The 14,377-nt window shown below is 32.8% G+C and overlaps 5 protein-coding genes across 5 annotated transcripts; 4 read left to right on the top strand and 1 right to left on the bottom strand.

Annotated features, from left to right (window-relative positions):
- Positions 1-255: 255 nt before the first annotated feature.
- On the top strand, positions 256-1,350 carry FG386_001575 (uncharacterized protein; the record flags this gene model as incomplete). The annotated part of the gene is made up of 1 exon (XM_067340968.1): positions 256-1,350. The coding sequence occupies one exon, from the start codon at positions 256-258 to the stop codon at positions 1,348-1,350; it is 1,095 nt and encodes a 364-aa protein (XP_067197316.1).
- A 446-nt stretch (positions 1,351-1,796) lies between these two features.
- On the top strand, positions 1,797-4,994 carry FG386_001576 (RNA recognition motif; the record flags this gene model as incomplete). The annotated part of the gene is made up of 1 exon (XM_067340969.1): positions 1,797-4,994. The coding sequence occupies one exon, from the start codon at positions 1,797-1,799 to the stop codon at positions 4,992-4,994; it is 3,198 nt and encodes a 1,065-aa protein (XP_067197317.1).
- A 300-nt stretch (positions 4,995-5,294) lies between these two features.
- FG386_001577 (zinc finger protein) lies at positions 5,295-6,863 on the top strand (the record flags this gene model as incomplete). The annotated part of the gene is made up of 1 exon (XM_067340970.1): positions 5,295-6,863. The coding sequence occupies one exon, from the start codon at positions 5,295-5,297 to the stop codon at positions 6,861-6,863; it is 1,569 nt and encodes a 522-aa protein (XP_067197318.1).
- A 670-nt stretch (positions 6,864-7,533) lies between these two features.
- FG386_001578 (ABC transporter) lies at positions 7,534-12,699 on the top strand (the record flags this gene model as incomplete). The annotated part of the gene is made up of 1 exon (XM_067340971.1): positions 7,534-12,699. One exon carries the CDS (start codon positions 7,534-7,536, stop codon positions 12,697-12,699), a length of 5,166 nt encoding a protein of 1,721 aa, XP_067197319.1.
- A 35-nt stretch (positions 12,700-12,734) lies between these two features.
- FG386_001579 (uncharacterized protein) lies at positions 12,735-13,940 on the bottom strand (the record flags this gene model as incomplete). The annotated part of the gene is made up of 1 exon (XM_067340972.1): positions 12,735-13,940. One exon carries the CDS (start codon positions 13,938-13,940, stop codon positions 12,735-12,737), a length of 1,206 nt encoding a protein of 401 aa, XP_067197320.1.
- Positions 13,941-14,377: the final 437 nt, after the last annotated feature.

The raw sequence follows: 14,377 nt of genomic DNA on the forward strand, positions 1-14,377 counted from the left end.
GAAATTCTATACATTAACTACATCTACTGTAGGAATAATATATGTACGATACATTTTGTTTTTTGTAATATAAATGCATTAATTGGGTTGGTATTTTGTATTAAAGCATTTTGTTATAATTTGCTTAAAACTCAACTTAAAACAATATATAAATTATCCTATGTTTATTTGTGATTTTTTCTCATAATTTAACTCAATTATTATTTATATCAATTTAATTGAACTATAGGTTTTAATTAATAATGCAAGTAATAGATGTTCAGTTTAAGCTTTAATTTAATAAATGGAAAAGCACCTTTATGTGGATTTGAAATAGGAAATAAGCTTATTTTGGGTAATTTCTTATTTATTAATAAAAGGTGTACGTTTTCAAACGTAACTAGACAAAATGACAAATATTTTTTATGGTTTAACCTTATAAACAAACACAATTACATACATAATATTAAAAAAAAAAGGCAATTATTGAATAAATGTTCAAAAAAATATGTACATATTCAAACTAACAGAAATTTTTCTGATTATATGAATTATTTTAACAGGTATTATTATATTAAGAACAACATATTTATGAATAAATTATACAAAATAAAAAATGCTAAACTTGGATTTACACTAATTCTTGCAGTAATACTTTTTTATTTGTTGAATTTAATTAATAATGATAGGATGAATATATATAATTATAAAATTAATAATGGCAAATTCAGTGGTAATAACATTAACAGTAGCAATATACTAGTTAAATACATAATTAAAACATTCAATGACCCTAAACTTGAAGAATCACTTAAAAATTTAATTAAAAGAATACTGGTGAGCATCGTTAAGGAGTGTAATGATGAATCATTAGTGAATTGGAAGCTATTTTTGAAAAATATACTTAAAGAGTTTGAAAATGAAATAGGCAATGGAGTTACAAACATACTGAAAACTAAATTTATTCAAGAGTGGATATATTCAACTGCTAATGAAATTGTCGATTATTTAAATAAAACACCAGAAATTGTATCAAAAACGTCTTCATTGTTTTCAGAAGCCATAAATCATCAAATATTTACTGAGGATTCAAAAAAATGGTTTGATGACTTTGTAAAAGGTTATATTGTTAACAATAAAGAAATACTAAATTCATTTAATCAATTATTAACTAATTTTTTTAATACTAAAGAAACACAAAATAACATAAATAATATAATCAGTCAGTGTTTATTAAATAAGAATACTAAGGAATATTTAAATATAGCAATTTGGGACGTTTTTAAAAATTATATTATTTATCCCAAATATTGGTTTACTGGAGTAAACAGACAACGAAATGAATTTATAAAAAAAGAAGAGAAAGATTAACCGATTAAATAATATTCATTATCTTTATTTAATTTTACTTATATTCTTTTTTTCTTTTGATAGTATGCACCAAAGTAGACTTGATATATTACCTTATCACATTTAACTTTTATATATAAATTCTTGGAATAATTTTTTATACAAGTCTTCATTATTACTTGTTTCTAGCTTTTTTTGTCTTTTCCATAGACTCAAATTAATGCCACGTATGCATGGTAATGTATTTCCCCACACTTGTATAAAATCATGTTTTGTACCGGTATAGAATAATAGAAATAAATTTAAGAAAATAAAAGAAAAAAAAACAATAATAGAAATTAAATTAAATATGAATAAACAACTTTACTTAATTTTGATGAATAAAATAAGTAAAAAAGGTTTGTAATTTAAATTTGTTTGTGTAGTCGATTTCGTTTTCATTTATAAAAGATAACAAAATGGGCAAAATGAGCACATTAACAGATGAGTTTATAAAATCCCTTTCTAAAGAAGAATTGGAAGAGACGGTTGTAAAACTTAGAAATGAATTATCAAACTTGTATAATGAATTAAAGTTTTGGAAATGTAGAGCTTGTGAAGATCAAATAGGTGAAGATATGGTATTGAAGAGAAGCGAAGTAACAGAGGAGATGTTAAATGAATTGAATAATATAGCAAATAAAGTTGATGAAATGGAAAGTAAAGATGAAAATTCCAATAATTTGAGTTTTGAAAATAAAAAATTATTAAATAACAGAAACTCAGTAATAAATATGAATAATTCATCTAATATATCTAATTCTCTAAATTCATTGGCTCCATTGTCTTCAATGAGAGCACCTCCACCAATAAAAGAGGCGTTAAAAAGTGATAAGTCAAGTGGTATAATACTAAAAAGGGCTCCGCCTATTATGAGCAAGGCAGAATTTATGAAGTACAAGTCAACGAACTTGGTTAGAAATAATAAGATAGATACTGGTAATAAGAGAGACAATAAACATGGAAACAAAAAATTTAGAACATCATTGCAATGGGGATGTTCTAGTGAGGAGTATCCCTTATTTAATGAAAATATAGATAAAAACATATTTAAGGATTATTTTTCCGAGTTTGACAAAAAAATGTCATTACTATTTAAAGATAATGATATAGATAACGACAATATTGAATTAAAAATACATTCAAAATCTGTATTTTGTTTATCTTCAGATGAATATAATAACATTAATGAGAATATTGTTATTCCTAAGGATAAATTATTTGAGTGGTTTATTGAAAGTGGGGGTGAAAGTAATGTAGATAAAGGCGTTTTAATGAGTAAAGAAAACAATAATACAACATGCAATAACATTTTTTCTGATAATAGCAACGGTGAATACATTCATGTAAGCAATATTAATGAGAATAAAACCATAAATGGATCAGAAACTAGCAAAAACTATGAAGATACAAAAATAGCAGATAAAAACATTCAAAAAGAAAGAAGCAGTTTATTTTGTTCTAAAACAAGCAAGATGTTGCAGATAACAATAAATTATTTTAAAAAAAAACTACCTAAAGATCAACAAAAAAATTTATTGGCTTTTAAAAAATCTATATTAGAGTGTACATTGGACAAAGAGGGGGTTAATTTACTATTAGAAACAGTACCTGATCCAGTAGAGAATCCTTCTAAATTTGATATTTGGAAAGAATGTGTAAATTTGGTAGAAAACTATTTAAAAAATAATTCAAGGGAATCTTTACTTGAAGAGGAAGAATTTGTTTATTTCTTATCGAGAATTCCAAATTTATCCAAAAGACTTGAGTGTATGATACTTAGATCATCATTTGAGCAACTTTATAATGAATCATTAAAATGGATAAACGAAAAGATCCAGGGACTTGAGTTAATATTAAATAATAAAAAATTGCCATTGCTTTTCAAGTCAATAGTAGACTCGAGAAATATATTAAATAACAAATTAAATGAAATGAATAATAATCATGATATTACTAATGTTAGATACATTCCACTATCTTCAATGAAAAAATTAAATAATCTAAAAAGTCCGAATGTCAAAGGTAAAACGTTAATGAATTTTATATGTTCAATAGTAGGAGAGGTTTTTACTAATGATGAACTATTTATATTGAAAAAGTCTTCCGAGAAAAATATTTCTATTATATACACGATGGTAACTGATTTATTATTTTCTTGGTTAGATTTAAGAGACAACACAAATAACTTTGTTTACAATAAGATAAATGGCAACAATTCAGAAGAAATTAACAGTGACTTGAGTGACAAATTTGAAGTAATAATGAAGAATTTTTATGCAGAAAAGTACGATAGAATGATAAAATTATCATCGACATTCAAGTACTTACTAAGGTTATATGTTGCTTCTTGTTATTATTTTGGAGATATTAAGACATTTTTACCTATAAATATGAAATTAGTTCATGATAAACAGGATCTTGTTGACTACTTGATGGATTTTACTAAAAAGTACAATTTGATACTAGCACAGGAAGTAAACAAGGGAACTGATGGAATATCGCCTAAAGATAGCAATAAAGTTGAAATTAAAAGTAAATTATTTAATATTAAAGAACCAGACACTAGATATAATCCAATTAGTAGTCAAGACAACAATCATAATAAATTAAAGACAATATTTTCAAATAATGTTAAAAATAGTGGTTCAAGTGCTAAAACAAATATTAAAGAATTGTTTACAAAATCTATCGTTAAAGAGCTGAATTTGAAGCCATTATTTAATAAAGGAATCATAATTGAAGACAGTAATAATAATTGCATCTTGAATAATGATAAACATGAAAATAATGAAATACTAAATTCTGTTGAAAATGTCAATATTGAAGACATTGAACAAACTACTCATTTATCTGATACATTCAATTACAATCAGATATATAATATAAATGGCACGATAAAAAGAAATTCAATACTTGAATTGTCTGATGAAGCAAAGGAAATACTGTCCAGAAGAAACCAAGATATTAGTGAAAATTTAAATTCGTCCATTGAATTTGGAAATACAAGCAATTACGACACTAGTGATAATGACACAATAGCACTTTCTTCTCCTTCATATACTAAACTGTTGGATATAAATAGTTTAATGGGTTCATGCAACGATCCTGAATCATTAGTTATAGAGGAAAATAGTCATGAAAAGTCAAGAAAGAAAAAGGTTGTAATAATGACGGAAGACGTTTATTCCCCAGTTAAACAAAATAACAGATTTAACAGAAGGCAGTCAATTAAAAGAATGTGCCAGATGGCATCATATTTAGATAATTTCGAGCAAGACTCTCCTTCAGCAACAAACAACTATGAAGATAATTACTTTGAAAAATACAAATCACCTATCTCAAAGGGTGTGTCTTTCCGCGACTATTACAATGATACGCCCACTGAGAATGACGAATATAAAGAAAACGACGATGCATCCCTAGATTCAGTAAATTATACAAAAACGTGCGTCTTAAACGATATTCTAGATTTTAGTAACTTGAACAAGGAAAACAGTACATCTGATAACTATATTGCAGAATTCAACAAGGAATCTTGCGAAAACATTGAATTAACTCCAGAAAAAACTATCTCTTCTAGAAGAACAATAAAATTTGGTGCAACAATCTCGCCTCACAATTAGACAAATTGGCGCTAAGTTGAAATTCAAATATTCAGACGAGTAATTTAATTAGTTAATTCAAGCGGCGGCAAAAGTGGAACATGTAATAAAATCTAAAAATGCGTTTTGTAACAATAAATAAGGGGTTTTAGTTTATATGTGCTTGAATTTACATAATTAAATTATGTTAATTTTTATACGATACTAAATTGTACTTTTTGACTACAGAGGGTTGCTGTTGAATTAAATACTGTGTGTGTGGGTTTGTGGGTATATCAATATTCACTTATTTATGTCTTAAGTTTTAAAATAGTCTTTAATATGGTAAAAAAAAGCTTGGTTACCCACATATCGTATCAAGACTTGGACACTGTTCAAAGAGGAACAGAAGAATGGAATTTGTTGGAGCATTATTTGCAAATATGTTGTAGATCCTCGAGATCACTAATACAACAAATATGGCATGTCAATATAGGTAGTGTGTCGACCGCATTTGACAGAAGGACTCGGGATCGTTTAGTGTTGTATTGCTGGGTAGATACAAATGAACTCGATAAAAACAATTCTATTCAGGATGTTTCTAGAAGAGGGTTTAAAATACCGTCGAGTGGTATGAAATTTACTTCTGGAAATATAAGACTTCCCGGTGTGCCACAAGCGTCAACTACTGGAATGAAGAATGATAGTAACCAAGATATAACAAGTGATGTTAAGTCTTTGAATAAACTAGATACAGATTATACACCTTCAACGAGAAGATTGTTTGAATTTTTTTTGTGTAAGGTGGGTGTTGGTTGTTCAGTAGTTAAAAATGATGAGAGCGAGGCAGACGGTGACAGATTTCCGATACCACCTGAATACGATACGGTTTTTTTGAGAAACAAACAAATAAATCCACCATCAATGGTAAATTCTAAATCAGCATTAAATGGTGAATTAAAAGCAAATGAATTTAACTTATCATCAACATTGGCTCTTTCTGCTGGTGTTCTTCCGCAACATACATTTAAACACGAATACATAATATACGATAGTTTTCAAGTAGTTCCAGAATATTTAATACAATTTGAATACGATTCATCTTCCCCGGAATTATTTATAGTTCCGTGGTGTGATGAGTGTCAGGATTCGCCGGCTATACTTTGGTGTCAAGCAGATTCTGCGAGATTGTGTAGTACATGTGACGAAAGAACACACAGACACAATAAACTAGTAACTAGACACATAAGGATACCTATAAATCAAATGCCGAGGTCATCCAGTAATTGTCCGGTGCATACAATGGATATACTCGAAGAATTTTGTACACTGTGTCATGTTCCTATGTGCAGACTATGCAGACCGTCTCATGCTCACGCAGATGAAAAGATAACATCCCTAATAATGCCCATAAACAGAGCATATAGAGCTCAATTAGAAAGACACAATAAACCCCATCCGTCTTTAGACTCCAGAAAAATTGAGCTTCTTGGAAAATTAGAATCTCAGCAGCTCATATTTAACGACATTAGAACTAATATGTTTGAGGTAGAACAAAGAATATACTCAATTCTAGAAAGCTCTATTACTCAGTTGCAAATAGCTACCGAATCAAAAATGAACAAGATATTATGCGAACAACTTATATTAAATCAACTAATGCAGCAGGTTGAGTGGTCAGAAGGCTTTTTACAGTATTTACAGTCCATACTACCCCCTGCAGACTTTTTGTTTGCGTGGCTAAGGCATTGTCACTATCGTGAGGAAATATTTCAATTGTGTGATATTTTAACCTCTAAAGAAGAATTTTTCCCCGATTCTAAGTTAGTTGGCAGAGTCGACATACTATCTGAATCTGCCCTAAAACACAATAAGCACCATAAACACGCAAAAAGTGACTTGTTTGTTTAGTAATGTTTACCTATTTGATTACTTTAATAGAATTAAGTTTTAAGTTCAAGTACATTTTGGTTATATTAAATCTAATCTTTATCTGCTTTTGCTTTTCATGTTATTGCAATTCAATTTACTCTCGCCTTTCCTACTCGAAAACTACTTAGTATCCCAGCTCAAGCAAAAATACAACCGTTAACATACACTGTAAATACATCTGATTCAAATCCAGAGGGTTTGACTTGTAAGCTTATTCTAACATAGACCGTGATTGTTTAAAATAACGTTATTTCTAATTCTGTCTTCTTTGTTGTTTAAATAATTTAATCAAAGTATTTGCTTTGCATGTTTTTAAATTTTGTTTGATATCAATACACTTGGCGGCAACAAGATTTAAATAAAAACAAAATGCTAGTGGGATTGTAAATAAAGGAAAAGGTAAAAACAAAATTAATATTGGTATAATTTGCATACCAATACAAAAATAAGCAATAACAGGTGGTCTTGTGCATATTTATTTGTTAGTGTGAGTGAAATAGACTTTTTACTTTTAAGTTAATAAGGAGAATCAAGTTTTTTATTTTTTTGAATTCTAATGGATAAATGTGTTTAAATGAAATCGATTTTTAAAGTTTAAATACTATTTCATTGATTTTTTTTGATTGATGTTTTAAATGGCAAGATAGCTATGAAAAAAGATAAAAATGAGAAAGCGAAGAATTCAATATATAGACCAAAAAAATGGTACTATTCCTTTTCACCCAGATACCTAACATTTGGTTTTATATCTCCTTATATGAAATTAAAGGAGAAAGATATGATGAAGGAAGAAGATTTGCCTGACATACCGTCCAAAGACGACCCAATGAAACTTGGAAAATACTTGGAGAGTGCAATCAGATACGAGGAAAAGAAGGCGTTATTGAGTGGAAGAGAACCCAGTTTAATGAGGGCCCTCTTGAGAGCGTATTACCCGTTTATAATAATATGTCTGCTATCAACAACAGTGATAGATTTAATACGGTTTTCTGTTGGTTTAGTTATAAGAAGAATAGTGTCGGATTTGCAGAAACCAATGCCTTTATCCGACAACGATAAAACGAGTTCAATAGTAAACTTTCTGTTGGTATTTGGGATAATGGTATTTTCCGCGATAACAATACCTCATTTGGTATTTTTTCAATATAGGTTTATATTTAGAACATATGCGAGTTTGGCGACAAATATACTCTGGAGAGGTTTGATGAAGCCTGGTGGGTTAATAGTTAGAAAAAGCATTGAGAAGAATGGGATAATCCCCCCGTTTGCAATGGACATGGACATAGTAAGCAGAAAAAGAAACACATTCGACTGCTTTTCTAAAAACAACAGCATACAAAATTGTTTAACCAACTCATACAATGACAGCCTAATTTGCTCCTCCAACTCAACTTTTAACAGCAGCTTTAAGGACAACACTAACGGAAACGGCGATGAGCATAACAACTATGCAGTTAGAGTAAACTACGTCAATATTTATAATGTAATGATGGGCGATTTATTTCCGTGTTCATTGCTGATAGGCAACTTAATAAACGTTTTGCTTTTTCCGCTCAGAATTATATTTGCGAGCTATGCAATATCTATAATATTGAACTCATCTGTTAACAAAACAGATGGAAGAATTAACTGGATAATAAACGTTTCTCTGTTGTTGTGCATAATTACACTAATGACATTTGTAACTCTAAGTGTAGTAATACAAATTAAAAGTGGTTATTTGAGAAAGCCGTTGTTTTTCGCGAAAGACTACAGGGTTGAGGACTTAAGATACATACTTTCAAATATAAGAACAATAAAGCTTTTGAATTGGGAGTCGTTTGTTTACAAAAACTTGGTTGAATTGAGAACTCACGAAATGAACTGGAGGAGAAAAAAACTCTTATTATCGTCCATCTCAGATATATTTTGCTTCTGTTCAAGTTTTTTCTCGCAAGCTGTGTTGTTTTTGTCGCTTGGTTTGTTATTTAAGCACTACTATAATCAGTTTTCTATTCCCGGAACCGCAACTGTCCCAATCATATTTTCGCTAACTACACTTTTTACTTCAATTAGTCTTTTACCAGAAGAGTTGGGTTTCGTAATACAGGGTTTCATAAGTTTGAAAAGAATTCAGACTTTTATATTTTCAAGGATAGATGAAACGCCTTTGTTGCAAGACAAGAAACTCTATCGAAACGCTAAGAACGAAAAATTAAACATATTGGCTCTGGAAGACCAAATAATGAACAACGAATACAAGGACGTATCCATTTATTACATAAATGCCACTTTCTCGAGACAGGTTTACGATCATCCGGTGTATCGTTATTTGCACCAACTCGGACACACAAGATCTTCGGGAGGCCTGGATCTGCTTTTTAGAAGAATTTATTCAATTTGCAGCGCAGACAGCTTCGCCGTTGATATGAAGGAAGCGATTGGCAGTCCAAAACCTTTAGTTGACGACTCCAACTTCATAAATTTGTCAGGAATGACTGAAATAACCTCTTTGTTGAGCGGCGATTCATTTGAGAAGGAAGACATAAGCAAAATAATTGAGTACTATGTAGCAACGAGAGAGAACGGCGTAAACAGCAACAAAACTATCGAATTTGACTTGGATTCGAGATATAAATCCTTGAATAGACTGTCGCCGTGTTTGGTTGATTTGAACATAAAGCTCCTCTACGGAGATATATGTTTTATAATAGGCGATCACGGTGCTGGTAAGAGTACTTTTATAAATTCAATACTAGGCGAACTGTTTAGAATAAGTGGAGATGTTTACATAGGTGACAAAGAGAGGAACGTAGACATCATAAATTCGAATCCATGGATACCGTCAGGTACACTTAAGGAAATTATATTGGCAGGAAGGGAGTACAACAGCGATTTGTTTCGACTCACCAATGAATTATGTCAGTTGAAAACAGACATAGAGAGCTGGGATTCGGGCATAGACAAGGTAATTGAGGAGCACGGCAACAACCTAAGCAACGGACAGAAGTCAAGGGTGTCCCTTGCCAGATCAATTTACCAACAGAAGAGCTCCAACAACAAAAGAAGAATACTTTGCATGGATTCAACATTTGAAAACATAGACCCGAATCTGACCTGCAGAATACTCGATTCTCTCTTTTCCAAAGACTTTTCGCCTAAGGTGGACAACGAAATGTGCGATTTAATAGTCCCGTCCAAGAATCCGAGGAACTATTCTGTCGTAATAACTCTGAGCAAGTCAACATTCTCCTATATAATGAATAACAGTCTGCGCAACACGGAATTCAAACTAAGATTCTTTTCGATATACGACATGAAATTGGAGGAACTCAGCTACTCGCCGAACAGGACGAAGAGTCTTGTTGAAAACTGTGACAAAGTCAAAACCTCGAGCAGCAATGATGAGGCCGTTTGCCTGAGGGAACCCTCGACACTTGACGTTAGAAGAAAGAGAAATATATGCAGAAAAACGATAGTTAAACAACCTAAAATGTACTTTGGCGAAAACGGACTTTTCAAGGCAATGGAAATAGAGACAAGCAAGATAATCACTAGAAAATTTAGTGAATTGTCCGTGTTTTATGACGATTTTTGCAAGGACGAAAAATTTACGGAGATATCTGGACATGTTAAATTTGAGAGTTACAACTGGTATATTTCCAACTTTTTCGGTAAAAAGAACTTTATATTGCTCTTTATACTGCTGTTTTTGCTTGTTGTTTCCGTTAATGTAATTGACATAGTTATCATACTTTGGAGTGGAACGGACATAGATATGAGAAAAAGAATGATACTTAACAGACAATTCGACAATCACCTAATATACGCCCATGGACTCAAGTACATTCTGGTTTTCCTGTCAATGATTGCGTTTGTGTTTGCAGCCAAAACGATATCCACCTTCATAGAAGTTAACTCAATATTAAAGTCCGCAACTGTTCTGCACAACAAGTTGCTCTTTGAGATAATTAATTCCCCACTCACGTTTTTCGACTCCCTCGACTCTCAGTCTTTGGTTAACATATTTTCAATGGATTTGGGAATAATAGACGGCGAGTTGAACCTGTCGATACTCGTAAAGCTGTTCAATACACTGGTTTCTCAGTGTTATATACTGTGGTCCAGTCCAATATGCATTCTGCTTTTTCCGTTGTTGTCGTACTACTACTACATATACATATTTAAGCCAACTAGAATACAAACAAGGGAGAGCTATCGATTTTTGCTCAATACATATGGTCCGTTGTGCAACAAGACTGAATGTAGCATTCGTGGCTCCTGCACAATTAGAAATATGAAGTTCAATGAACACTACAAGCAAGATACGAACAAGGTCTTGTACACACTTCAGAAAACCTTTTATTACAGCTACTCAATTATCATTTGGAGATTGATCAGAACCTTGTTTTTTGGAATATTGCTTATTCTTCTTTTGTTCATTTGTCCAACAATTTCGAGGGTTTTAAACTTCAAACTTCCTTTATGGATAACGAGATACGCAAACAGCTACCGGTCCGCCTTGGTATCTAGTTTCCTGGTGTTGTCCCTGTCGATAATTATATCACTACCCAATACAATAACGTCGCTTATAACCAATATTATAGACTTGGAAAAGAATATGTGTTCTGTTCAAAGATTTCACATTCTTCAAAAACAAATAAGACAGTCGTCGAGACGCGAGCTTTACAAAAGCCAGTCTTCGCTTAAAAGTCACGAAAGCGAGGTTCACGACTTGTTCCCTTTGAACGAGGACCTGATTATAAGTGACATAACAATGTCGTACAACAACAACATTGTTCTCAGTAATTTAAGTTTAAGAATTAAAAAGGGCGAGCACATTGGTTTGATTGGGAGAACCGGTTCCGGGAAGTCTACGCTTTTTCAGTGTATTCTTGGCAACTACAAACTGGACCACGGATTTATTGTTTTGGACGGAGTCAACATTGAATCATATTCCGCAAAGAAGGACCATCTCAAAAATTACAGTTGCGATCTCGCAAAGCAAATATACGGCCACAACATATTTAAAGAGTGCCTTGACGAGCTTTACAGCAATACAGGCAGAAACTACTTTATTGGCTATTTGCCACAAAACAGCATATACATTAAGAACTGGACAGTGAGAAATTACATCGATCCCTTCAGCCAACACACCGATGAGGAGATTTGGGAGGCAATTGACGAATTGTCGTTCAATTCTTTGTTTGAGTGTCTGCCGAATGGTCTTGACTCGATTGTTCACTCTGACAATTACGAAAGCAATTTTCAACAGTTCATGGGAACTAAGATTAAAAGTAGGCAGTCGGACAAAGGGTTGAACTCAAGTGAATGTTTGTTTTCCCTGTCGCAACTCAGACTGATATCTTTCCTCAGACTGTATCTCAATTCCTCTGAATACAAGCTTCTGCTGGTGGACGAACCACCAATAAACAACGACAATGGCAAAACGGACCGTTTGACGACTAGTGAGCACACCAGCGAATGTGGGGAAAGTAGCAAGGACGGCAAGTTTAACATTAAGATATGCATCTCCAAAAACAACGGAATGACCGATCAGGGAAATGTAAAACACCTTAACATTGAGTTTCGCAAAAAAGAGGACGAATACACCGCCAAAAGCAAGAACAAAGGCGAACTGCCCTCCCTATCTTACCTCATCAATAAACACTTCAGACACTGCATTGCAATTATAATTGCTCACCACAAGGACTCGATAGAGTATTGCGACAAGGTACACATTATGGGAAAGGGTTGCATAGAAAAGGTTGTAGACTTAAGGGACAAGAACGAGTTTGAGGACATAAATTCCCTGTTTAAACATATCAAGAATTAATGGATTACAGAATTTTTAGCGCATTGAATTTGCTTTTATAGAACAACCAAACCATTACAGTCATCTAAAGCTATAAACGTCTTTTCGTTGTTTATTGAGTTTGTGCAAACAAAATAAGACGGGATTACCGGATAATTCGGATTGTTGTGAATTTCTTCACAAACAGGTAACGACGGTTTTGATATGAAAATAATGTTTTTGAAGTAGTTTTCACCATTGTTAAGCAGTAATTTATTTAAGTTATTTTTTATCGAGACGTGATTCTTCACTGTCGGGAACTTCAAAACTATAACCTCGCTTAAGTCCGAATCTTTTGCTTTAACCCTGAGTTGATTGTCCTTGCTGTGGTACAGACTACTCAACTCAACCAACTCCTCTGAATACGCACAGCTGCTATTTTTCGCTTTAAAGTCGAGTGAATACGGCGAATCGCCTTCATTTATAGATATCACTCCTATGTAGCCACAGAAATGCGAGACGCACTTAACTAGTGAGCATACTGAATTAAACACCGTGTTCTTGTTTGTGTAATAACCGAATATGTGATTGTAGTAGTGAGTCTCCTGTTTCTGTTTGTCTCTAACCAAGGTGTTGTCGTCTTTAAAGTTGTTTATCACAAGCGAATTTAGCTGTGCGTTCCAAAAATTTAGCGAATCTATCACAAACACCCCCATATCGTAACTTTTTAAGGTCATTTCCCTAATTACACAAAGCAGGTCCAGCAAGTCGGGAACTTGTATCACGTTTAAATTCTGCAAGCATAGCTTTATAATGCTATTCAAATAAGCGTTTTTGTTCTTGTTGTACTTTACGATCTCGTGTATATATTCGTGCCTTGATGCACCCTCCAATTCAGCCATTCTCTTCTCTATAGTCGGTATTAAGTACTTTTCAATAAAAACCTGCACAAAAAAGCCGTTGTCCGTATCTAAGTAGTGCACTCTCAAACCCTCTCCGTCTATTTCCTTAGGCAGCAGTACATTGGACATAATTTGTTGCACCAGCATTGACTTTCCAGAACCTGTTGTCCCGAACACTCCAATAATCTCCCCCGGACTTAACAAGATGTTGTCCACGCCCATTACCTCCTTCAATACCTCATCTTTAAGCTCTAGTTTATAGATGTTTCTCAGCAACAAACCCCTCAGCGTGTCGTCTGCCTCCAACAATTCAAACTTTGTTAAGTCCTCACATTTAGCATTCTTATCGGAAGACCTCCCATCTGCGCTGTATTTCAACATTTTCCAGTCCACTTGGCTCCTCTTAGCAGTTAGTAAGTGGCTCTCATTACTGCGTACATGCAAAACCTCTATCAAGTATAACCAGCGCAACAACTTTATCGCTCTATCTACGCGCAACTTTGCGAGGTTGCAACTCTAGCTTCTCCCGATACAAATACCAGTATCTCCAGCCCTGAACCAAAAAAAACCCCTTTGCCTAATGCCAACTTTTCCCTTTGTATTTCTTTTTATTTTTTCCGCACCCTAAATTTAAATTACTCGGTACCACACATTACCTTACCGCCAAGTCCGTATTTAAATTATTACCCCCATACATGCATGCATTTAAAATAAAATTTAAATCACACCAAAATTATTGTCTAAAATCGTTTTTTGTTTGTTGTTGCCAATGTCGTTACTTGACTCGATTTATTACATAGATTTTGACTCGCAGTTTT

Source organism: Cryptosporidium ryanae (assembly GCF_009792415.1).
Source record: "Cryptosporidium ryanae isolate 45019 chromosome Unknown contig_25, whole genome shotgun sequence".
NCBI lineage: Eukaryota > Apicomplexa > Conoidasida > Eucoccidiorida > Cryptosporidiidae > Cryptosporidium > Cryptosporidium ryanae.